The sequence below is a fragment of the Suncus etruscus genome, chromosome 6 (genome assembly GCF_024139225.1).
Source record: "Suncus etruscus isolate mSunEtr1 chromosome 6, mSunEtr1.pri.cur, whole genome shotgun sequence".
In the NCBI taxonomy this organism is placed as follows: domain Eukaryota; kingdom Metazoa; phylum Chordata; class Mammalia; order Eulipotyphla; family Soricidae; genus Suncus; species Suncus etruscus.
This window is the reverse complement of record NC_064853.1, coordinates 28,158,764-28,184,731: the sequence shown is the minus strand read 5'-3', so window position 1 is coordinate 28,184,731 and position 25,968 is coordinate 28,158,764. Positions and strand designations below refer to the sequence as shown.

Below are 25,968 nucleotides of genomic sequence, written 5' to 3'. Positions count from 1 at the left end.
TGGGGGAAAAATTCATATTCAACACACCATATAAAGGGTTGATATACAGGATATAAAGCATACTCACAAAAATCAAAAACAACAAAATTTAGAAGCCCATTCCCCCAAAAATGGGAAGAGGAAATGAGCAAACACTTCCACAAGATGGATGAATGGTCAATTGTCACATTAATCTACCATGACCCGTAACTCAGAATCTGTACAACTGAGGAAAGTACCTTCTAATTCTTTGTTCTCAATCAATATTGAAATCAATTATATTACATGAAAGCTACATATGTTAAACGAACTTCTTCAGGGAGCAATTACCATATTTTCTGGCATATTACTGGGCATATAAGACAAACCCCTGCTTTTTCTGTTAAAATATAGGGTTTGGGCTATATTCACTGTACAAAACTACCTCCACACCAAAAAGAAAATAAAAAATGTAATAAGAGAAAAAAGAGTATAACCCTCAAAGGCTAACAATATATGTTTAATAAAGCTGGACTTTGGAGTGCCAAAAATCATTTTACATTTGTCATTTGTACTGAGCGACTGTGATTTTTTTAATTGTAATCTACATTGAGAGCAGGGAGAGGGGCCTCCTCCAAGAGCAGCTGGCTAGGGTGCAGTGATTAATAGGACAACTAGAGGGAGACAGAGTGCCTCCTCTGTGTCCCATAAAGCTGAACAGAGGATTGAGCACCAGAAGGCCGAATACATGGAGGCTGGATGAGACGTGGTGCTCTGTAACATAGCTCCTCTGTGTGCCCTGAAAGATGAATCAGGACAAGCAGAGGACTGAGCACCAGAAAACTGCATACCATTGATGACACCCGGTGGCTGGATGGGATGCAGCACTCAGTAACTCAGCTCCTTTCTGTGCCCTGAAAGATGAATCAGGACAAGCAGAGGACTGAGTGATGACTCCTGGCAGCTGGATGGAATACAGCAGTAAGAGGGAGGCGGATCACTCGTTCCTGAAGCTGGAGTAAGTTTCAGCATGCCATATACCAGTGTATAAGACAGCATGCCATATACCAGTGTATAAGACGACCCCGACTTTGAAGAAGTTTTTCATGGGTTAAAAAGTCATCTTATATGCCAGAAAATATAGTAAATTGCTTTCTTTTTTTGTTTGTTTGTTTTTTGCTTTCATTTTAGCATTATGCCCTCATCCTAAATTGAAGGGTGCTATAAAATATACTCCTATGAAATAAACTGCTGTAAATACTATGTATTTATAACAAGGGTTATAATTTAAAATGCTACTCAGTGCATTTTGGGATATTTTGGAGAAGTCCAACAGGAAGATTTCCTATTATGTTTAAATATTTTGGTTTATTTTTATATTAAGAACATTGTTTCCATTGGTCCTTGCTGAAACAGAATTCAAAGGTAAATTTGTTATTACCTAGGGCAAATTTATGGACGCTTACAGCATGCATTTTCCCCAGACATTAAAATTATAGATAAATTTGTTGAGATAACATTAATTATGAGAGTATAAATGTTCATTTTTGTGGGTACAATATTGTCATAACTTAACAAAAGTTAGAATAATCCTTCACCAGTGTCCTCTTCCCTCCCCACTCTTAACTTAAATAACCTTTGTTCTGTTATCAGTCTAAGAGTTTGTTTTCACTGGATGTTATTTATTGTTTTGCTATGCTTCTTCAAGTACTATCTACAAATGAAATCCTTTGGTGCTTGTTTATCTCCTACAGACTTACTCCATCTACCATGATATATTCCAGCTATCGCTATATTGTAGAAAAAGGCAAAACATCAACTTTGATTATCTCTAAACAATTTCATTGTGTGTATATATCACAACTTAATCCATTCAACTCTCCTTGGAAAACTGGGTAATTTTCAAATTTGGGCTATTGTAAATAGTATTAAATAAGCATACATGAGTAAATATCAACTATCTTTTTTAATTAATGTTCTTGTATTCTTGGGATCAATAAGAAGTAGAATAGTTAGATCATTTGATGGCTCCATTTTTAACTTTTGGGTGGGGTTTGAACCACACTCAGTGATGCTCAGGGGTTACTTGTGGCTATGTACTCAGAAATCACTCCTAGTTTGGGGGAGCATATAAGATGCCAGGGATTGAATCCAGGTCCAGCCTTGGTCAGCTGTGTGCAAGGCAAACGCCCTACTGCTGTGCTATCACTCATTTTTAACATTTTGAGAGAGACAGCATATATTTTGGGTACTCATCTTACTACTTTTCTTCATCTTAATTCTTTCACCTATTGCATTCTATATGCTTACCTACATTAAAAAAATCATTATTTTGGGATTAAAGAGCTAGTGAGGCCCTATACTTGCAGTAGCTCACCAGGGTTGTATCCAAGCACCAAATGTGGGCTCCCAGGTGCCAAAAGGTGCCATTTCTGGGTCAAAATAGATTATAGAGCAAGGAGAAAACCCTGAACACATAGCCAGAAGTAAACACTCTGAGTAAAGCTATGTGCAGTCAAAAAATAAATAAGTTCCATATTTTTGTATATTTAGATAAAATGAATTAATTTTTTATAAATATTTTACCTATTTTAAAAGATATGAGGTCGGAATTCTAAAGATGAAGAAATTAAAAATGACAGAGAAACCTACCTTCTGATTCACACCTGATCCAATATTAAACACAGAAACAATCAAAGAATTCCTCAAGCAACCCCACAGTTAAAGTGCAAGGTCTGTAAATAACAAGCAGCACCACGAAAATTGAGAGAAATTAAGGAAATCATGAGGCATGATCCCAGGATTGTAAAGCAGACTGGCAAAGCAGATAGACAGACTGATGGAAGGGAAGAAACTGTGACTGAAAAAAAATCAAGCAATTTTATGAAATTTTATAAAAACATAAAGTCCAATAAAAGGCTAGACCAGGACCTGGAAGTGTTCAAGGATGGCATTTTTAGCAGGATTTGTGAAGTTTTGATCTAAAGCAAGAAGGTGATCCACCAGTATTCAAGGCTGAGATAGTTGACAGGCAGTCATCTGCTTGTGATCTGACAACAAAGACCATCCCTCATCCACACGATACATTAGTTAGTGCAGTAATTACTCATAGAAATCTGGTTTGAAAATCAAGGAAGTCTTGTTCTGATGTGCTCAGTTGTTCACATATAAAAAACTGAGGCACCTGGACCAGGGTGAAACACCAGGAACTGTGAAAGCAGGGAAGGAAGACTTCAGATTCTCTATAGCAGGTACTCTACAAGTCAGAAGAAAATGGTTGGATATTTAAATGAGTTAGATGAAATAAACAGCCCAGCAAGAATACTTCATCCATCTAGGTTATAGTTTACTCAAGAATGAAGACACAAATACCAAAACACAGGGACACACAAAAACCTATTCTAAAAGGTAAATTTGCAGCAAAACAAGCTTTTATCAGGAGATAAGAAAAAGGTCAAATAGTCTGACTATACCCCATAAGATAAAAAAACTAGACAAAGAACAACAAAGAAAGCCATACAGAAATAAAATAATAAAATTAGATCAATAAAAATAATTATTAATATTTATTATTTTCAAATCATTAAATCTTAGATACAGAAATAAAATGATAAAATCAATGCTATAGAGACTAAACAATATAAAAGTAAATTTAAAAAGCAGGAGTAAGGGTAGATCAGGTAAAGTGCTTGCCTTGCAGGCAGAGAACAAAGGTTCAATCCCTGGCCCCACACATTTTCCACTAAGCCACCCCCTCTTCCTGGCTGTACTAGTCCTCAGGCCCCTAAGAATTTTAGGTATTCTTAGCTAACCCATTCACAAATTATTTTCCCAGGGATGGAGTGATAGTACAGTAGACAGGGTGATTCCATTGAACACTGCCAACCTAGGTTTAATCCCCAACAACACAGTTGCTCCTATGCCCCACCAGGAGTGATCTCTGAGCACAGAACCAGGAGTAAGCCCTGAGCATTGTAAGGTATGACTCAAAAACAAGAAACAAAAGAGGCAAAAATTATTTTATTTGTATTTTGCTACTGTATAGTGAAATATTAAACAGGTTCCTGAATAACCATCAGACAAGTAACTCATTAGACAAGTTCAAAGTCAAAAGCCTTTAATATACTCACCACTTTCAAAACAAGCATCAAACATAAGATGTCCTTTCTTGGGCTGTCCACAGTATCCACTTGGAAACACAGTATGTTTGCTCACATTTCCTCCGATGACATCATCATTTCCTATATCATTGCCTATTTAAAAATAAAGTGCTCATGTTAAATAGAAATCAAAATATATTTAGTAATAGATCTAATAATATTATTATTCCCCCAGGTCAATTAACGTTTATCCAGGCAGTAAAAAATTAACTACATGTTGTAATAGAATAGAAAAATGACATATTTTGAAGAAAGAAAAATTAGTACTAAAGTTTCATCTCTACAACAGAATAATTCTCTGTGATACAAAGCAATCAACAAAATCAAGCCTTAATTTCACCCATAAAAACAAAACATTAAAACACATATTTCAAAATTATGTACATAATTAGATATAACAATATCTAGTATAATTAATGAAATCCCAAATATATATGAAAATATAAAACTGCTTAATAGTGAGATATTTCATTTGTGACATGTATGCAGTTAATTATTTTAATTTGAATAAAGCTTTAGCTACGTACTATTATGTCATAAGAAATACTTGAAAATTAGGGCTAGAGTGAGAATACAGTGAGTATAAAATCTGCCTTGCATGTAGCTAACTTGGGTTTGGTTCCCTTAAGAACCACAAATGAGGGGCCAGAGCGATAGTACAGTGACAGGGAGTTTGCCTTGCATGCAGCTGATCCAGGATGGACCTGGAGTTGCCCAGTGTCCCAGATGATCCCCCGAACCAGAAGCAATTTCTGAGTGCATAACCAGGAGTAACCCCTGAGTACCGCTGCATGTGGCCCCAAAACAAAAACAAACAAACAAACAAAAAGAACAAAACAAAACAAGAAACACAAGTGATACCTGAACACAGAGCCAGGTGTAAGCCCTGAGCACTGACAGGTATGGACCCCCAAATAAAAACAAACAAAAAATCCCTAAAAACTAGTGCGATAATATATGTTATATATCCCAGAAAGAACTTTTATTTTTAACTTCATTTTTATTTAGGATATAGAAATCTTAAAAGACCAACAGTTCTATCTTAACAAAAGAAGTCCCAATAATAAAGAAAAATTTAAAAATTTTTAAATCTGTCAGTGGGGCCAGAGCTATAGCACAGTAGTAGTGCCTTGCACGCGGCAGACCTGGGACTAATCCAGGTTTGATTCCCACATCTCATATAGTCCCTCAAGCCTGCCAGGAGCAATTTCTGAGCGCAACCAGGAATAACCACTGAGTGTCGCCAGGTGTGGCCAAAAAAAAAAAAAAAATCTGTCAGTGAGCAAGATAACAATATTCTTATATAAAGGCAACGCCAGTCCCTAATAAAAACATCAAAACCAAATAAACAAACAAAAACCCAAAAGAATAATAAGCAAACATTCCACAAATGCATGCTACAGCAGTGCCCAGGAGGTAGAAATTGAATTTTGATATATGCATTAACTCAATTTCTTAAAATGAGCAAAAAAGAATTAAATATCACTTTGAATAATTAAAGGTCAAGAATAAAAGTATGTGAATTTCTGAGCATCCTAGGTAGAATGAGAACTCTCATCCACTAGATTACTCTTTTATATATGCCTCCATCAAAATTTTAGAAGAAAGTTTAGGGTCATGTTTCACACACCCTTCCTACCTCCCAGGAAGATATGGAAAAAAATTGAGGAAGTGGTATTGGCCTTAGATGTAATTTGAGGGGTACTTTCTGATTGTTCACTTAAAGAAGATAGATTTCTAGAGGTGCTGGGTAAATCTTTTACAGGGAAGTGTGAGGAAAGAAGTGGAGGGGTTGGGGTTACAATAGACAATATTAATTTGTGGACCTCTTAGGGCAAGAGGAGGCAACTAGAAAATGCTTTTCTTTGTGGTGTAACCCTGGAAAAAGTTGTGGTCCTCATTAAAGAAAAGGCAAAATGACCCATCATTATCTAAGAGTAAGCAGCTGAGAAGACTCTAAATCACCAAGGAAAGAAATAATAAAAATTGCAATTCCAATAAATATGTAAGAAAGGTAATATAAAAAGATATGCCTAGATAAGGGACAGGAACTAACTGAACCAAAATTATATATATATATATATATATATATATATATATATATATATATATCATTATTATTGTAGGGCTCCTAGTCCTATAGAAAGGGCAAAAAAAAAAATTCACACAGATCCATCAAAGATTCCAGAAAACCAGGGAAAAAAATAGAGAAGAGGATACTGCCTGTTTAAAACAGAGACTAACAGAAATACTCGGAAAGAAAAACAGAAATATTTCTGCTCCATAAACACTAAGATAAAAAGCACTGAATATTATTACATAATACCAATGTGTTTCTGAAGTAAAATCATGGGGAAAAATTCCCTTCATGATAGGAGTACTCAGTAAAGAACAAAAGTGTAAAGCAGAGTAGAACACTAATTCTCCCTACCCACCCCCCCAAAAAAAACCCTCTACATTCTAGCTATTTTTCCTCCACAAAGTAATAACAAAATTTGAGACCATTGGGAAAATGAAAGTAAACAAAGCAATGAAACTTAACCCTTTTAATTCCTGGCTCCCTTCAATCAAATGACCTAGCACAAAAAGTGTATCCATTTCCAGTAATTATATATACTATATACAAAGTATATATACTATATACAAAGTATATACATATTATAGTACATATACCATATAACATATATATACAATCTATATTTATTTATATATAATATATAATGATATATATCATTCTCAACTCATTTACAAGAAATAAACAGAATTCAATAAAATGCAGAAAATTAAGAAAAGAACTATTATCTAAAGAAAAATCAATAAAGAGAAATACATTCTTAAATGGCTTTAGAGTAGAATTATCAACTAACCTATTTAAAATCATTGATATGTTAAAGCCTCCAGTGTAAATGGAAAATAGATTAAAATAGGAACTGTCAACAACGATCTGGTAACTATAATAGTAACACAAAACTACAGTTATAATTCAAAACTAATGCTAATATTAAATACCATATTAACAAACATAAGTAGTCTCTTCATACAGTAAATTATCTACTCATATATTTGTTTTATAGAGCTGAAAAGGGTGTTAAAGAATTCACAAAGTGAAGATTAATATCAATATACTTAACAGGGCTGAAGAGATAGCTGGAGAGAGGAAGAAAAAGGAGGGAGGGAGGAAGTGAAGAAAGGAAAGAAGAAAGGAAGGAAGGAAGGAAGGAAGGAAGGAAGGAAGGAAGGAAGGAAGGAAGGAAGGAAGGAAGGAAGGAAGGAGGGAGTGAGAAGAAAGGGAGGGAGGGAGAAGAAAGGAGAAAGGAAAGGAAGAAGGGAGGAAGGAAGGAAGGAAGGAAGGAAGGAAGGAAGGAAGGAAGGAAGGAAGGAAGGAAGGAAGGGAGGGAGGAAGAGAGGGAAAAAGAGGAGGAGGAGGGAGGGAAGGAGGAGAAAGGAAGGAGAAAGGGAAGGGAGGAAAGAAGGAAAGAAGGAAGGAAGGAAGGAAAAAGGGAGGGAGGAAAGGAGGCTGGGAGAAATAGAGTGAGGGAGGGAGGAAGAGAGGGAGGGAGGGAGGTTGGTTGTTTGAACAATCAAGATTTTATATATATATATATATCACAAACAGATTGAGACTCAAGTCTATACAGTCTCAGTAGATGAAATAAAATTTTGACAAAATGCAGTACACAATTTTCCCACCTTATGAAAAGTTAAAGGTGGTTCTTGAGCTTATGAATTGTCATTATATTTTACATAATATGTGCAAAAATTGATTATTCTCTGCTAATTCTGAACACAAAACAAGATGCTCACTTTCATCACTTCTATCACTATCAATATCTTAAATAAGGAAATTACATGAAAACATAAGAAATATAAGAAATAAAATGCATACCATTTCTCTCATAAATATAATTTTAGATAGAAATTTTAAAATCTACCAAAATGTTATTATTAGTAGTATATGAACTAATAAACCTTCCTCAAGTTTTTAGGACAATAGTTGGATATTAGAAGAATCTATTGTATATCCACATAACAGCAAAAAGCTATTTGAATTTTAAAATAAAAAGCAGAAACATTCACACAACACCAAAAACTATTAATATTGAGGTATGTCTAACAAATCTGCAAAATCCAAATTCTTTTTTTTTAATTTTTTTTATTTTGAATTATGAGAACAAGGATGCAAAGAAAGAGGACAAGGTAAAGTTACAGTGGAAGGACAATCCATAACATAATTCTCTGAAGTCCCCTTGCTGATATCTTAACTTTGCAATTTCATCCGAGGAACATTAAGATAAATAAAACAGAATCCATGTACAATTACTTTGTCCCTCAAGTCCCCAGATTGTAACACATTATAATATTTCTTAACGGCACACAAGGCAATCTAAAGCCATAAAACTTACATAACTCCTTAAACATTACAGGCATAGTATTTTTTTACATTTCCATATACATGCATATTAGCTTAAGTTAACCTCAAATTTTAAGTGGGTTCTTTTTAAGGATTAGAGTCAAAGGAGCACAGTAAAAATGGTGTTAGAGTGGCAATTGTTGTTTGCATAGGCCCACCAAAATATTAGGGACATGGAAAGAAATAACCTTGGCCTAAATACAAAAAGACCCGACCCCTGCAGGTTCCTGGCACAAGACCAACTCTAGGCTCCAGGCTAGCTAGATCGTCCAATCCAAGACATTGTCTGTAGTGCCAACACACTTTTATTTTTCACACAGTCTCTGTTGTTGGTATCATGCTTATGTATTAAAGATCCTGGAATCTGTATATCCTACATTGAAGTCAGGATGTGGAGCATCCTCTGGTTTCACCTCATAATCAAAGGGCAATGCAGGGAGCCCTGTCTTGTAAGCAGGTCGTTGTTGTTGTTAAGTCTTCTCAGTGTTGATGGAAGTCTCTTTTGAGCAGGTCAATTTCTGAGCAGTATAGGGTCTTCCTTGGTAGAGGATTGCTTCCAGTGATGCTATAGACCAGCCTGGATGTTTTGTGGATGGCTTCCCTGGTTCAGGGAAATGCCCTTTCTTCTGAGGTCTGTGCCAGGTCGTTATGTCAATGTTTAGGGTGTAAGGTCCCTTTGCACTATAAGATTTGTCTCTTCCAATCTCTATTAGATAGGATCTTATTTGTATGCATAGTATTTTCCCATTTTAATGTGCCTATGCAAAAAAGGAGCAATGCCACGTGGTGTTATTGGTGCATATGGGGGTGATAAGAACAATTCCAACGATTCCCATGATATGGTTCAATCATAAGCATTAATCTGGGGAACTCTTTCTCTAAGATTCCTTCTTAAACAGCTCAAAAAGAGAAGATAAAAAGTGGTTAGAATCGTCACTGTATAAGACAACATTTAGTAAGAATTATAGCTGTCAGAGAAAAAACACAAAATATTCTAAAGAAATACGTGTCCATTTTATGTATCTTAAAACAATTTGGGGTTGTTACACACAATACACAGCTTTGGTCTGTGATTAGGATTGTACACTACTGAAGGTAAAAAGAGTAATGTAGATTAGAGATGTTTGGGGGGGTTAGAGAGTAAAGGAATAAAAAAGAGCTTTGTAGGAATGTGGGAAAGGGCAGAATACAAAATGAATATTCTGGATATGTAAAACATAACATAAGAATAAGGAATACTCTTAATACATGAAGTAGTTTTTGGATGCATAGGGAGGAATTTCTCCCCCCCTCCCCCCAGGGCCCGATTAACCAGGCGTGGCCTTGAAGACCCACCAGGTGTGGGGGGATCTTGGTCCCCTGGACTAGGTGGTCAGCCCAGGGGGCCTATGGCTAGCTGTCCTGCCCAGAGCCCCCAACATACCAGTCAAAGACCCAGAAATCCTGGCATGTGGAGTGTTCTGAGCCCAGCTGTGCCTCTGTCCAAAATCCAAATTCTTAAACCTAAAACCCCTGATATTAAAAAATCAAATAACAAGCTAATAAAGGTAAAAACTACATTAATAAACTAGAAGACTTGATGAGTCAAAATATCACTTCTCTGTACATTTATCTTTATTTCAACATAGTCCAAACAAATATCTAGCAAGCTGTTTCTAAATTTATCTTAAAAATAAACTTAAATGACCAAACCAATTTAGAATGGAAAATCAAGAGACACATTAAAACAGAATCAACTATATAAATAGATCCACACATGTATGATCTGTTTATTTCCAAAAAGGTACAAAACAATACAATGCAGAAAGTATAATTTTTTTTAAAAAATGGTTTGGGCCAACTATTCTGTATGCTGAAAACAATCACATACCACACAAAGACTTAATGATGGGGCTGGATAGACAGAACAGGAGATAAGATGCTTGCCCTACAGACTGTGAACCTGGGTTTGAATCCACAGCACCACAAATGGTTCACCAAGCACCATTCCAAGTGATCCCTGAGCACAGAACAAGGAGTAAGTCCTGTGTTTCACTGTATATAACCCAAAAACAACCCCCCCCAAAAACAAATAATTACATCAAAAGACTCATATGTAAAAACTAAAATGATAAAACTACGAGATAAAAATATAGGTAATCCATCTTTTAAAAAATGAAGTTCAATATTTCTGCACATATAGAAAAAAAGAACTCAAACTGAATCTAAATTCTAGAGAGAAAGCTAAACTATAAAACTCCTACAATTAACATATTTACACTCCAGGAAAATCTCCAAAACACTAAAAAGTTCATGATAAGGATCAAACTTGGATATTCTTGGTTAGATATGACACCAAAATCAGGACAACAAAAAGAATTTATATCTTAACTCAACTACAAATAACTTTTTAATTATGGTTCCTTAATAAAATTTTTTAAAAGAATTTTGTATGTCAGACAAGAGCAATTAATCAGGTAGGGCTCTTGCATTACTTAAAAATGACCTGGATTCAATCTCCACCATCACATTTGATCCCTTGAACACTGCCAGGAGTAATTTTTGAGTGCTGAGCCAAGAATAATCCCAGAGTATTGCTAGGTTGCCCCAAAATTTAAAATCAAAACTGTCTTATACTAAATCATAGCCATTGGATATCCAATATCAAAAAAAATGGGGGAAGGTCTAAAAAGTATAGGTAAAATGAAAAAAAGTAGAAGCTTTGAACATTGCTAATAACATGTAATAGCAAATGGTAGTCACTTTGGAAAACAATGTTATGACAAAAATAGTTTAAACATCAAATTACCACTTGTTCAGCAATTTCAATTCCTGTTATGTACAAAAAATTGAAATTAGAGATTAAGATACTTATATGCTAATGTTTAAAGTTTAATAAACAGATGAGCAGATATTCTAAATTATACTATATCCACACAATGAAATATCATTTAACTACATGAAAAGGAGTAAAATTTGATATATACTACAACATGGATAAGTCCTAAAAAAGGTTGTAGGTGAAATAAACAAGACATCAAATGGCAATTATTGTACCACTTTGAGGTTCTCTAATAGTAAATTTATGGGAAAGTAAGTAAAATAGAAGTCGACAGCAGCTGCAGAAAGAATGGAAAGTTATTGTTTTATGAATAAAGAGCATCTATTTGAAAGGGGAAGTACTATAAGTGGTGGTAGTTGTAAAATGTAAATCACTACCAATAATCATTCTTAAAAGTTGGTAAATAATGCAATTGTTCATTTTGCCACAAGATCAACCTAAAAAAGTAAGTAGAAGTGTTTTTAAACAAGTCAAAATAACCAACAACAGATGAGCAGATAAATTGTGGGATATCTGAATAATGGAATTCTACTGAAGACTAAGAAATCTTGCATCTTGACACTATTTGGATGGAACTAGTATGCCATGCCAAGTGAAGTTAATCTGAAGGATAAATACTCTAGAAATTTGATAATGATCATTTCAAAAATCTCTAACTGTCAACAGAACTAAGTTTAACAAGTTGAAAGGAGCCAAGGGATTAAAAAGAAGTATGGAAGAATATTAGCATTTGAAAGATATGGTGAAATATTATATTATTAAGTTAAAAACATGAATACCATTGTAGAGCATGTTACTTCAAAAAAATAAAGTAGAAGGGCCAGAGAGGTGGCGCTAGAGTTAAGGTGTCTGCCTTGCAAGCGCTAGCCTAGGACAGACCTCGGTTCAATCCCCCGGTGTCCCATATGGTACCCCCAAGCCAGGGGCGATTTCTGAGTGCATAACCAGAAGTAACCCCTGAACGTCAAACGGGTATGGCCCAAAAGTCAAACAAAAAAAAAATAATAAAGTAGAACTGATGGAGGGAGGTTGACAAAATTGGTGGTGGGATTGGTCCTGAAACCTTGTATGTCTAAAACTCAACTATGAATAATTTTTAAATCACAATGGTTTAAATTTTAAAAATTAAGTAGATAGTTAAAAAGCATAATAGTATATATATAATACTTGTATAAATAAAAGAAATATGTAAGAATATATTAAAACATATTCTACAATATATATATATTCAAGACTTTCTTTGAGAAGACATAAATATTTTAAATACCTAAGAAAAAAAACATCTAACCCTATCAAAAATAAGAAGAAATGAGCAGACACTTTCTCAAAGAAGAGATACAAATGGCCAAAATGCACATGAAAAAAATGTTCCACATCAGTAGTCATCAGAGAGTTACAAATAAAAACAGCAATGAGGTACCATCTCATTCCACTAAGACTGGCAGACATCACAAAGAACAAGAACAATCAGTGCTGGCGGGGATGTGGGGAGAAAGGCACTCTTATTTACTGCTGTTTGGAATGCCATCTAGTCCAGATCTTAGGGAAAACAATATGGAGATTCCTCAAAGAGTGGAAATTGAGATCTCATATGATCCAGCTATACTACTCTTAGGGATATACCCTCAGAACACAAAAACACAATACAAAAATGCCTTCTGCACACCTATTTTCATTGCAGTGCTATTTACAAAAGCCAGACTCTGGAAACAACCAAGATGCTTCAACAAATGAATAGCTAAGGAAACTGTGGCACATAATACACAATGAAATATTATGCAGCCATCAGGAGTCATGATGAAGTCATGAAATTTTCCTATGCACATGAAAACTATTGTGCTGAATAAATTAAGTAAGAGGTAGAGATACAGACACAGAATAGTCTCACTCATCTATGAGTTTTAAGAAAAATAAATGACATTATTATAATAATGTCCAGAGACAATAGAATTGAGGGCTAGAACGACCGGCTCATGATATGAAGCTCACCACAAATAGTGTCCAGGATACAAGAGTCACCCACTGAGTGGGAGAAACTATTCACCCAACACCCATCACATAAGGGGCTAATATCCAAAATATACAGGACACTGACAGAACTTTACAAGAAAAAAAAATCTAATCCCATCAAAAGATGGGGAGAAGAAATGAACAGATGCTTTGATAAAAAAAAAAGAAATACAAATGGCCAAAAGGCACATGAAAAAATGCTCCACATCACTAATCATCAGGGAGATGCAAATCAAAACAAAGATGAGATACCACCTCATACCATAGAGATTGGCATACATCACAAAGATTGAGAACAAGCAGTACTAGCGGGAATGTGGAAAGGAACTCTTATCCACTGCTGGTGACAATGCCGTCTAGTACAGCCTCTATGGAAAGCGATATGGAGATTCCTTCAAAATATGGAAATTGAGCTCCCATTCGACCCAGCTATTCCACTCCTAGGGATATACCCTAAGAACAAAAGAACACAATACAAAAACCCCTTTCTCACACCTATATTTATTGCAGCACTATTCACAATAGCCAGGCTCTGGAAACAACCAATATGCCCTTCAACAGACAAATGGCTAAAGAAACTGTGGTACATATACACAATGGAATATTATGCAGCCGTCAGGAGAGATAAAGTCATGAAATTTTCCTATACATGGATGTACATGGATTTTATCATGCTGAGTGAAATAAGCCAGAGGGGGAGAGAGAGACGCAGAATAGTCTCACTCATCTATGGGTTTTAAGAAAAATAAAAGTCATTTTTGCAACAATCCTCAGAGACAATGAGAGGAGGGCTGGAACTTCCAGCTCACTTCATGAAGCTCACCACAAAGAGTGGTGAGTGCAGCTATAGATATAACTACACAGAGAACTACCATAATCCTGTGAGTGATTGAGGGAACAGGGAAAGCCTGTCTAGAGTACAGGTGGGGGTGGGGTGGGATGGAGGGAGATTTGGGGCATTGGTGGTGGGAATGTTGCACTGGTGAAGGGGGGGTGTTCTTTACATGACTGAAACCTAATCACAATCATATATGTAATCAAGATGTTTAAATAAAGATAAAAAGTTTCAAAAAAAAGAGTGGTGAGTGCAGCTAGAAAAATAACTATCAACATACACCAACAACTATCTTGACAATGTTAATAAGTGAGAGAAGTAGAATGCCTGTTTTGAAAAAAGGCAAGGGTGGGGGAGGAGAGAAATAGGGGCGTTGGTGGTGGGAATGTTGCAATGTTGCACTGGTGAAGGGGGGGTGTTCTTTTTATGACTGAAACCAACTATAAACATGTTTGTAATCATGGTACTTAAAGTTTTTTTTAAAAAGGAAATATTTAAATACTAGTGCACCTTCCCTGTCATCATCCCTTATGTCTCCCATTTCCCTCCCACCCCTCACCCTCAAACTGCTGCTTTTCTCTAGAGCAGGCAAATTGCTTCTCTCTCACTTTCTCCCCACCTCCTTTTTGACACTATGGTTTGCACTATTGTATGACTTAAGCCCAACAATGAACAATTGTGTAACTATGTGCTTAAATCAATCAATTAAAAAATTCAAAAAATTTAAATACCATAAAAATTTATAAATCAGATTTAATCTAGCTAAAAATAACCTTCAAAAATGCTAAGTAATATAATTTAAGCTTTTTGAGTCTGTTCTCTTGCAGGTTGTTTCTGTTCATCTGAAGGTTAGATACAATATATATTCAACTAGAAAATAATATTTATTCAGTAATTAGTTGACTATATTTATTTCTCATCATTATCAAAGTAATTTACACAAATATTTTAAAAGAGTATATTTAACAAAAGAATAAAAGATTCAATTGCATGATATATGGGAATATTTATAAAAGGGTGTTGTGTATGTAAATATTTTAGGGGATTATGTTACTGACCCTACCCTGATCGGTGATTGTGCCCTACCCTAGGGTGTGACCTGGCATTCTGCCCTCACCCTAGGGTGGTACCTTGTAGTGTACCTGAGACCCTGAATTTGGTGTAGATACCTAAGACCCACCCTTTTCTGGGAGGGGTCTTGGGAACCAGATAGTAGGTGTAACCTTACCTGCAAGACCCCGCCCATTCCTGGGACGGGTCTTGGAAAAGTTAGATAAGCCTTCAACTGAGGGAATTCGGCCCTTTGGCCTTTTCGGCCCTGCTGAGCTCGCTGGCTTTGGGATCTCTGTTTCTGGTCTTGGACCAGGATAGAGGCCAAAGGGAAGATGGCTGAAAAGGTTTAGACGCAGGGTAGCCTAGAATGGCTGAATGCTTAAAAGGTTATGAGATAGGCCACACACCTGTGGTGGATAGGGCATGAATAAAGCTGATGGTTCCTGATGCCTGCATGTGAGTGAGTGATTTCGCCTTTCACCTGGGCCTGGGACCCGCCGGCTAAATAGGGTTGCAGAGCCACGTGGCCTGGAGTGGCAGAAAGAAATCCTTCACCATCCATCGCCATCCAGCTCCATCGTTAATTATTTAATGCAAGAGTACCTGATTCTGTTTCCACCATTGGGTGGTATCTGATCCCACCATGGGGTGGTACCTGATTCTGGGGGATAAAAACAAGGGTCTGTGGAAGGTGAGAGGCTTTTGGCTGAAACTTATGCTGAGTCTTTGGACTTTAGTCTTGTCCACCGAATAAAGCTAATATTTCCACAAGCCTGACTGTCTGCGAGCTGTTTACCGGCCGCTTCACCTCAGAACCGTAGGCTGAACAGGGTGGCAGATGCGTGCTCCGAGCTGGAGGAGAAAGGCCTCATCCTCCATCCCTCCATCAGTCAACCTCTTCAAGGGCTGACTTGCAACAAAGGGAAAGGAATAATTTAAATAGAAATCCAAAAAGAAAGACTCAGTAAATCTATTCTTTGAGTAAAAAATGAATTCTATAGCATCCAGTTAAATTACACACTCTAAAATACCCTAATTATAGCATGTAAAAATATTAGTCTCCAAACAGAGTGACACAAAGAATTTTTTCAATTTAAGGCAAAAAAATGCAAAACAATGAAGTTGTATATTTAAGGATATAATTATATATTATTAATGCTATCATTTACATGTCTTTAAAATATTACTTGGATTATATATTTAGTAACAAAATTATAAGCACATTTTTTGAAAAAATATAATGTATGTCTACAGATATTCATGTACCTGAAGAAATAACAATTACATCTTATTTTACTAGATAAATAAACCTTAGAGACCTAGAAATATATTTAAGGACTGCATAGGATTTTTGGTACTTACCGGGTTATGCTTGTAATGGATGTGACAAAAACTCAATTTATTTTATTTTTACATAGGAAAATATACAAAATTTACAATTAATTAACACTAGTAAAAAATGAGGGAAGCAGTTTGTTAATTAAAACTAGCCATTATACAAAACATGTACCCCACCTTTTAGGCTAACCACCTTAGAAGAGGTAACAAATTACTTCATGTATAAGTGATTGCAGTTAAAGGGACCTGTCAAAAGTTCCATTATAAAGCCATATTTCCAAGGCATCATTATTGTGAGAGAAAATTACACTGAAGATGAAACTTAACCCATAAATTCTCAGCCAAGAAAGTAAATCTGAATTTTATGTTTAAAAGTATTTTAAGTACTCTTTTTTTTGGGGGGGGAGGCCACACTCGGTGGTGCTCAGGGGTTACTCCTGGCTGTCTGCTCAGAAATAGCTCCTGGCAGGCACGGGGGACCATATGGGACACCGGGATTCGAACCAACCACCTTTGGTCCTGGATCGGCTGCTTGCAAGGCAAACACCACTGTGTTATCTCTCTGGGCCCATATTTTAAGTATTCTATAAGATATACTATAAGATCTAAAAAAAAAATACAAAACTTACTTCTAAATTAAATAAGAATATACTCTAATTCTAGGCAATATCTATGGTGATAATAAAATGTCAAAATTTATTAAGCTACAATTATATGAGAATTCAATGACCAAATGTATTCTAAAAACTAATTCTACTATACTATATTGTAATCACAACTAAGAAGTAAATGTAAGAAAATAAACTGTCAGCCAACTCATTATATAATAAGAAAGGATATACTAGCAATAAATGCTCCCAAAACCTATCCATCTAGTTAAGGATTATATTGAAGACAGTGAAATATATTTTTTATAAGTGTTGTAGTTCTATGAGAAAGTATGCCAGAAAGTAGTACTGAGTCCTGTAGGATTTACAGAAATATTTATCTTAGGCCGAATGTCTTGTTGGCTACATTTTAAGTTACCCAAGAATGGAAATTCAAATGTTAACTAGCACAAGTATCCCACTCAAAATATCAAGCTGTGGTACCTGTGCCTTTACTGATTTATGAAGGCTACAAATTCCTTGTGAGAATTCTTAAGTGTTTTCAAGAACAAACTGGTGCCTATAGCTTTTAGTTCTTTTTGTTATCTTGGTTTCGGGGCCACACTTGGCACAGCTGAGGTGTTATTCCTAGCTCTGCTCTCAGGAATTACTTCTGGCAGTGCTGGGGGCCATAAGAATGCCAGGGACCAAACCTGGATCAACTATACAAGTGCCCTACCCATTATTCTTTATTTCCAGCCTGATATCTTTGAGTTATGTGTATCAAGATACCAAAAGGGGATTTGTGGTCACCAGTGTCTTATTATTGTTATATCATCTACATCTAGCTGGCCCAGAATTCACAGTTGCTAGTGTCTTGCAGCTGAAGTGTCATTATAGTCCAACTAATCTGTACTAGTGACTGGTGATTGTAATTAAATGCACTCAATAAAAACTTTAAAATAACTGGGTACATTTGTATTTGTCACTACCAGGCTGATAAACAGGGCTCATTTCTTAGTGCTCTCTGCTAAGGACTCTGGGGATTACTGCACACTATATGTCTTGGGCGCTGCCAGTTCCCAATCTTTTATTAATACAAAGTATGTGAGCATTAAGCTGAATCTCTGTGATGCCTTTATATAATTAATTAATCTTAATTAATCTTCAAGTAAAATTGAAGATAATCTCTAGTGTACCCACAACTGGGGAAGCTTGCTTTAGTTCTGGGCCAGCTGAAGCTACAAATTTTTCGGTTCAAATTGCAACTATGAACTGTCTGGTGGAGCCCAGGCTGTGATCTCTCCAGATAGAGATGATGCTATAATCCAGGGGTCTCAAACTCAATTTACCTGGGGGCCGCAGAGGGCAAAGTCGGGGTGACGCAGGGCTGCATAAGGGATTTCACTTACCGAATATTCGCAATAAAAAATCACATTAGTAAGAAAAAAATCGCATTAAACATTTGCATACCCCGAACAAAACTGCTCTACTAATTTTTTTTTGCGATTATTCGGTAAGCAAATAATTACGAATACTGCGATATTTGAAGGCCGGCTGCGGGCCACAAAATGTTGTACTGTGCAGTGGTCCTCAAACTATGGCCCGCGGGCCACATATTGTATTTGTATCTGTTTTGTTTCTTCGTTGCAAAATAAGATATATGCAGTGTGCATAAGAATTCGTTCATAAGTTTTGTTTTTACTATAGTCAGACCCTCCAACGGTCTGAGGGACAGTGAACTGGCCCCCTGTTTAAAAAGTTTGAGGACCCTGTAGGGCTGCAATGTTACCAGCTTTAATTTATATATCAAAATGTTAGCATTCCTAAATCCAGAAAAAACAATCTACACAATAGGGACATTCTATTTGCAAAGAGTGAGGAAACCTATAATACAAATACAAATTTTAAAACTCCCTATCAAGAACATTAGTGGTAGGGAGGTAAAACAATTAGGGAATAAAAATAAAAATTAGAAATATAAAGTACTTCCAGATATACTCCAGAGTAGCAGAGAAAATCAGCATCTAATATTTTATCAAAGGTTTTCTGAGTATCTTAAAAAATACATGTGAAAACAATGAAGTCAACCAAGTATGGGTGGAAGATATAGATGTTTCAAGGTTAAAGAGTATCCTGATTCTATTTTCATACCAAATGATACCACACATAAACAAGTTTAAGGGGAATATCTAGAAAGATAGTTTAGGGAGCAGAAAGATGGTTAACAAGAACTGACCATGAAAAGCTTTTAATGGCATGCTTAAATGGGTCACATTTTATCTTGAAGACAACAAATGTTTGGCCTTAATGAACCTAAAGCAAGACAGAGTACAACTGAGCTTCAGAAAGAACTCAGAGTTGAGAGCATTTCCACAAAGTAAAAGGAAAAAAGAAAGACAATTAATGACTTAAGTATACGAGGTTGAGTAGGATAACACAGTTAGGAACTTGGATAACTCAATCTACCCAGGTCCAATCTGCAGCTACATATATATTTCCTCAATCACTAAGTCCAGAACTGGGGAGTAAGCTGTAAGCTAAGCCAAATTTTAGCCCAGAAACAAAAAGAAAACAGAAGTGAAATGGCAATAACTTTAAAATAAAGGCAAGAAAGCTAGAAGAGCAAGGAGTATGGAATAAAGACTAAAGGAGAAACAGCCCTGTTTCAAGAAGGCATGATAACAGATAAACCTTTGAAGAATTTACATATATAATCTTGTCAAGCTCTACAACTGCATTCTGGTTCCCAAATTAGATTCGTACATCTAAATGAAATTTTAATTTACATGCTAAAAACAGAATCCTTAAAAACAACATCTGGCTGGTTTTCCTAATCTATTTCTGCCAGATTCAATATTCAAAGAGTTGGAACACAGTGTTCTTCAAACCATGTCCTATGAAAGGTTACTTATGGTTCACATTAATCTCCCTCATAACTTACAAAGTATCTACTCTGTGCCAGGCGATTTGCTAAATATTGTCAATATACAGATAAATAAAAAAAAAGATATTTTTCAAGGAATACAAGTAAGTTGATATAATAAATAGTACCACACTCTCAAACATACATCTGTTTGATATACAATACAGGATGGAAACATAAAGAAATAATAAAACAACTATTAAAAAAGATGAGTGAAATAGGGGGCCAGAGAGATAGCATGGAGGTAAGGCATTTGCCTTTCATGCAGAAGGTCGGTGGTTCAAATCCCAGCATCCCATATGGTCCCTGAGCCTGCCAGGAGCGATTTCTGAGCATAGAGCCAAGAGTAACCCCTGAGCGCTGCTGGGTACCCCAAAACCAAAAAAAAAAAAATGAGTGAAATCTAGAACATTTTTCTAAAGAAAACCGATACTTGAATTTTGATTTAGTATTAAATTTTCTAATATTAATATTTAAAGCATCACACCTTACAGAAAACATGTATCAATAATATAGGAAAAGAATATGACTGTTTAATTCTTTTTGTTTGTTTTTGTTTTGGGGTCACACCTGGCAGTGCTCAGGGGTTACTCCTGGCTCTGCACTCAGAAGTCTGCTCTTGGCAGGCTTGGGACCATGTGAGGTGCCAGGGACTGAACTTGGGTTCATCCCAGGTCAGCAGCGAACAAGACAAATGCCTTACTGCTGTGCTATTGTTCCGGCCCCATATTGTTTAATTCTTATGAAATCTAAGAAGAGACTAATGAAAAATAGTAACAATGACAAAATCTACATCAATCACATCAGTGACACAGTAGATACTTCTAATTCTTAATATGTAAAGGAAAACAAAAATTAAAGAGGTATATTATGACTAATAATTTGAAGGATTAAAATATAAAAGACTCCAAACATTATAATTTCATTTATATGACTTAACAACTTATGTGTAATTTCAACTCAAAATATTTTTTAAATCATCTATTAAAAATCACCCAACAAAAATATAACATAACCTATCCTAGAAAAGCACTTTCCTTTTCAGAAGACACTTAAAACAAAGAGTAATTGATTATTTGCATATCTATTAAAATGATCATGTTCATAGGAAAATATTGGAAAGTTTGGAGCATTTTATTTGTAATAAAGTATAATAGCTTTATATATCAAATCATAAAACACAATAATAGTGGGAGACTTCAACAATGCCTTGTCACCACTTGATAGGTCAACCCAGAGTGAAATCTAACAAGAATATACTAGCATTGAAATGAGCAATGGAAGAAATTGGCCTAGTAGATATATATATATATATATATAGAAATCTCCAACCCCAGAAAACTGGATACACATTCTCCAATGCACATGGGTCATTCTCCAAAATTGACCACATGCTGGCCCACAAATTATACCTTCATAAAATAAAGAGGATAGAAATTGTACATACTACCTACTCAAATCATAATGAACTGAAACTAGAAGTAAATAACAAGCAAATACAGGAAAAATTTTAACATCTAGAAATTAAACAGCTCACTACTGAACAACCAATGGATCAGAGATTAAATCAAAGAGGAAAACAAAAGATTCCTAGAGACAAATGAGGATGAAGACACAAATTATCAGTATCTGTGGGACACACCTTAAGTAATACTAAGAGGAAAATTTATAACTTTATAAGCATTCGTCAGGAAGAAAGAAGGGGCTTACATAAGTAAATAAATGACACAGCTTATAAAATTGAAAAATGATCAACAAAATGAACCAAATATATGAAGATTGAAGGAAGTAAAAAAGCTTAGAGCAGAAATCAACAAACAGAAAATGTAAAAAATAAATCTGAAAGATCAATGAAAGCAAGAGTTAGTTCTTTGAAAAAATAAACAAGATCACTAGTAAAACAAAGAATGGAAGAGAGAGAAACTTAATAAGCCAAATAATAAATGAAAAGGGGAGATTACTACAGATACAGAAATTTACAGGTAACCAGAGATTACTTTGAGAAACTATGCCACAAAACATGAGAACCTGGGGGAAAATAGATAAATTCTTGGACTCATAACCTCCCAAGGTTGAACCACAATGATCAAGCATATTAGAACAGACACTAATTATTGAATAAATTAAAATGGTAAGCAAAATCTTCCCAAAAACAAAAGTAGATGAATTCACTAACAAATTCTTTTAAACCTTTCGAGAGGACATGCTGCACATACTTTTCAAGCTCTTCCAGGTAACTGAAGAAACAAAAACAATTCCAAATAGTTTTTGTGAGGATAACATCACCGTGATACCAATAGCAGACAGAGATGTCACCAAAAAAGAGTACTACAAGCCAACATCCCTAGTGAACATGGATGCAAAGATACTCAAGAAAATTCTAGCAAAAATCATAAACATCTCATCAAGAAAGTCATACACCATGACCAAGTAGTATTCATTTTGGAGATGCAAGGATTGGTTCAACATATACAAGGCGATCAACGTAATACAACACATCAAAAAAAAATAAAATAAAAACCACCTGAGTATATCAATAGATGCAGAGAAAGCTTTTGATAAGCTCCAACATCCACTCATAACAACTCTTAGTAAGATGGAAATGGAAGGAACATTTCTCAGTATAGTCAAGACCATTCACCACAAGAACATGGCAAATATACTCAAAGGGGGAAAATTGAAAGCTTTTCCCACAAAAATGGCACAAGGCAAGGCCACCCTCTCTCACCACTCCTATTAACATAGTGCTGGAAGTACTTGCCATAGCAGTTAGGCAAGAAAAAGATATCAAGGCATCCATATAGGAAAGGAAGAAGTCAAGTTCTCACTGTTTCCAGGTGACATTACTATACTTAGAAAATCCTAAGGACTCTACCAACAAGCTCCTAGAAAAATATAGATTCATATAGCAAAGTGGCAAGCTACAAAATTCACAAGCAAAAAACAATGGCCTTTTCATAAACAAATAATGATAGAGAATAAATATACATTTAAAAAATAATCCCATTCAAAATAGCACCACAGAAATTCAAATGCCTTGGTGTCAAATTAACTAAAGAAATGAAGTACCTATACATAGAAAAATATGAAGCATTGCTTCAAGAAATAAAAAAGACACAAGAAAATAGAGACCTATACACTTTTCATGGATTAGGAGGATTAAGATCATTAAAATGGAAATACTCCCCAAAGCATAGTACAGATTTAATGCACTTCCTCTAAGGATACTGATGACTTTCTTCAAAGAAGTGGATCAAACATTCCTGAAATTCATTTGGAACAATAAACACCCACGAATAACTAGAGCAACCCTTGGGAAAAGGAATATGAGAGGCACCAATTTTCCCAACTTTCAATTGTATTACAAAGAAATAGTCATTAAAACAGCAAGGTATTGGAATAAAGACAGATCTTCATATCAGTGGAATAGACTTGGAATTCAGAGAATGTTCCTCAGACATACAATTAACTAATCTTTGATAAAGGTACAAGAAATGCAAAATGGAACAAGGAAAGCCTCTTCAACAATTGGTGTTGGGACAACATATCAGCCACTTGCAAAAAAGCCAACTCAAACCTCCATCTAACATCAAGCACAAAGGTCAAATGCAAATAGATTAAAGACCTTGATATCATCATACCTGAAACCATTGGATATATAAACAACATGTAGGTAGAACATTGAGACTAATGGCATCTTCAAGAAGGAAACATCACTCTCAAAACAAGTGGAAGCAAAGATAAATAGATGGTACTATATTACACTGAGAAGCTTCTGCACCTCAAAGGCAATAGTGACTAGGAAAACAAAAGCCCCCCATAGAATGAGAGAAACTAGTCACACAATACCCATCAGATAAGGGGTTAATATCTAAGATATAAAAAGGTACTGACAGAACTTAAACATTTTAATCTTAAAATGGTAATAATATTAAAGGTATTTAATAATGATATCAGAGTAGTTTTGCATTGCATGGCTTATAAAGAATTACCATCAATTAATTCAAGAGTTTATTACTGTGAGTGAGTGAGTGAGTGAGTGAGTGAGCAAGCAGATTATGGAAGGTGTTGAGCTATGCCCAACTTTTTCACAGTCAAGGCCTGCTTATCTCCATATTCATGTTTCCCTCCTGAAAGTATTCAAGAGGACCAATTGCAGTGTTGTGGATCAAACCAAGGTCAGCTGTATGCAAAAAAAAAAAAAAAAAAAAAGTATCTGCCTTTTCTCCTATTCACTGATGCAAGTTTGTTTCTTTAAAAATGTTTTAGGGGCCAGAGAGATAGCACAGCAGTAGGGCATTTGCCTTGCATGCAGCTGACCAGGGATGGACCTGGTTCGATTCCTAGCATCCCATGTGGTCCCTCAAGCATGCTGGGACCAATTTCTGAGCACAGAGCCAGGAGTAATCTCTGAGCAGGTGCGTCCCCAAAACCAATCAATTAATAAATAAACTGCAAAAATAAATAAAAATTAAAAACATTTTAATGTTATAATGCTCTCATGTTTAGTGAGTATATTAATTATATATAGAACAAATGTTATAAACATTCTTAAAATTAAAACATTGAAATATATAGTTTTTCTTATATGCTCATATTATATAAAAATATATTTCCAACAGAATATATATGTTATAATTATTCAATAAATAATGAAGTGCCTTTTATATGCATAAAAAGAAGAGAATAGCCGATGGTTGTCTGTCAAGGCAGACGTTTATTCAATAATTCATGCAGCAACTGCTTTTAGTACAAGATACATTACAGACATTGGTTTCAGCACTTGAACTATCATAAGAAACAAATGAAAGATCCCTTTTTTCATAGAACTTATAATTTATTGGAGAAATATTTGATATACATATAACCCTGTGGCAGAGATATTGCAATGATTCAACCAACATAATGTGCTTTTCCTCCCTGGTCATATAGTCTAATTACATATCTCAATCTTTATTAGTTATGTACAGCCAGTAACTTAATTCTAGTTAGTTTAATTACAGGAAGAAGACAATGTCACTCTCAGAACTGTTTCTCAGAACAATTCTACATTTTCTTTCCTATCCACTAATAAAAATTGTCAGAGAAAACCCTAGTACATGAAAAGCCATTTTAAAGAAGAGTCTTGCTTCCTGGATGATTACATACCCCTCAAATCAAATCTATAAGCACTATGGAGGCGAAGAAGTAGCACTGCAGAGAAGGCTTTTGCCTTACTTATATAAGCAGTCGATCCAGGTTAGATTCCCGACATCCCATATGATCCCCTGCGCCTGCCAGTAATGATTCCTCACAGAGCCAGAATTGTGACCCCTGAGCACCACCAGGTGTGGTCCCCCCAAAAAAACTATAATTATGATAAGAAACATTATTTTGAGTTGATAAGACAGAGCTTATCTGTTATAAAAGCATTCTTTATATACAAATATTTAGTATGATAAATGTAATGAAGAAAACAAAAATAAGCAAATGGGATTGAGATGAAATGAGGTCTTATTTTAAATAAATTGGTAATGAAACCTTTTTTTAAAACCCTTAGTTTTTACTGCATTTATTTTTATAATTATAAATTTTTATTTTGACCATATTGACTTACATATTTTTCACAGTAATTTTTTAGGTACATATTAACACAGAATCAGGGGAATACCCATCACCAAATTTGCCCTCCCTCCACCCCCGTTTCCACCCTGTATCTCATATCCCCCAATCTCATCCCTTGGGTTGCTAGAATAAGTGGTCCCCTCTATGTCTAGTTTACTACTTAGTGAACATACATCTGTTTGGTCCTGGTACTCTCCCTTACTTCCCCCTCTATTTGAGAGGTAGAACTAGATAGTTCAAGTTATGTGGCTTTGTTTGAAGAAAA

At 35.4% G+C, this 25,968-nt stretch overlaps 1 protein-coding gene across 1 annotated transcript in view; it reads right to left on the bottom strand.

The window, feature by feature from the left end:
- Window positions 1-25,968, bottom strand: part of AGBL4 (AGBL carboxypeptidase 4) — a 1,193,307-nt gene that overhangs the window by 1,092,450 nt on the left and 74,889 nt on the right. Inside the window, 1 exon segment of the mRNA XM_049775185.1 lies at window positions 4,089-4,211. Coding sequence (XP_049631142.1) covers window positions 4,089-4,211 — 123 coding nt within the window.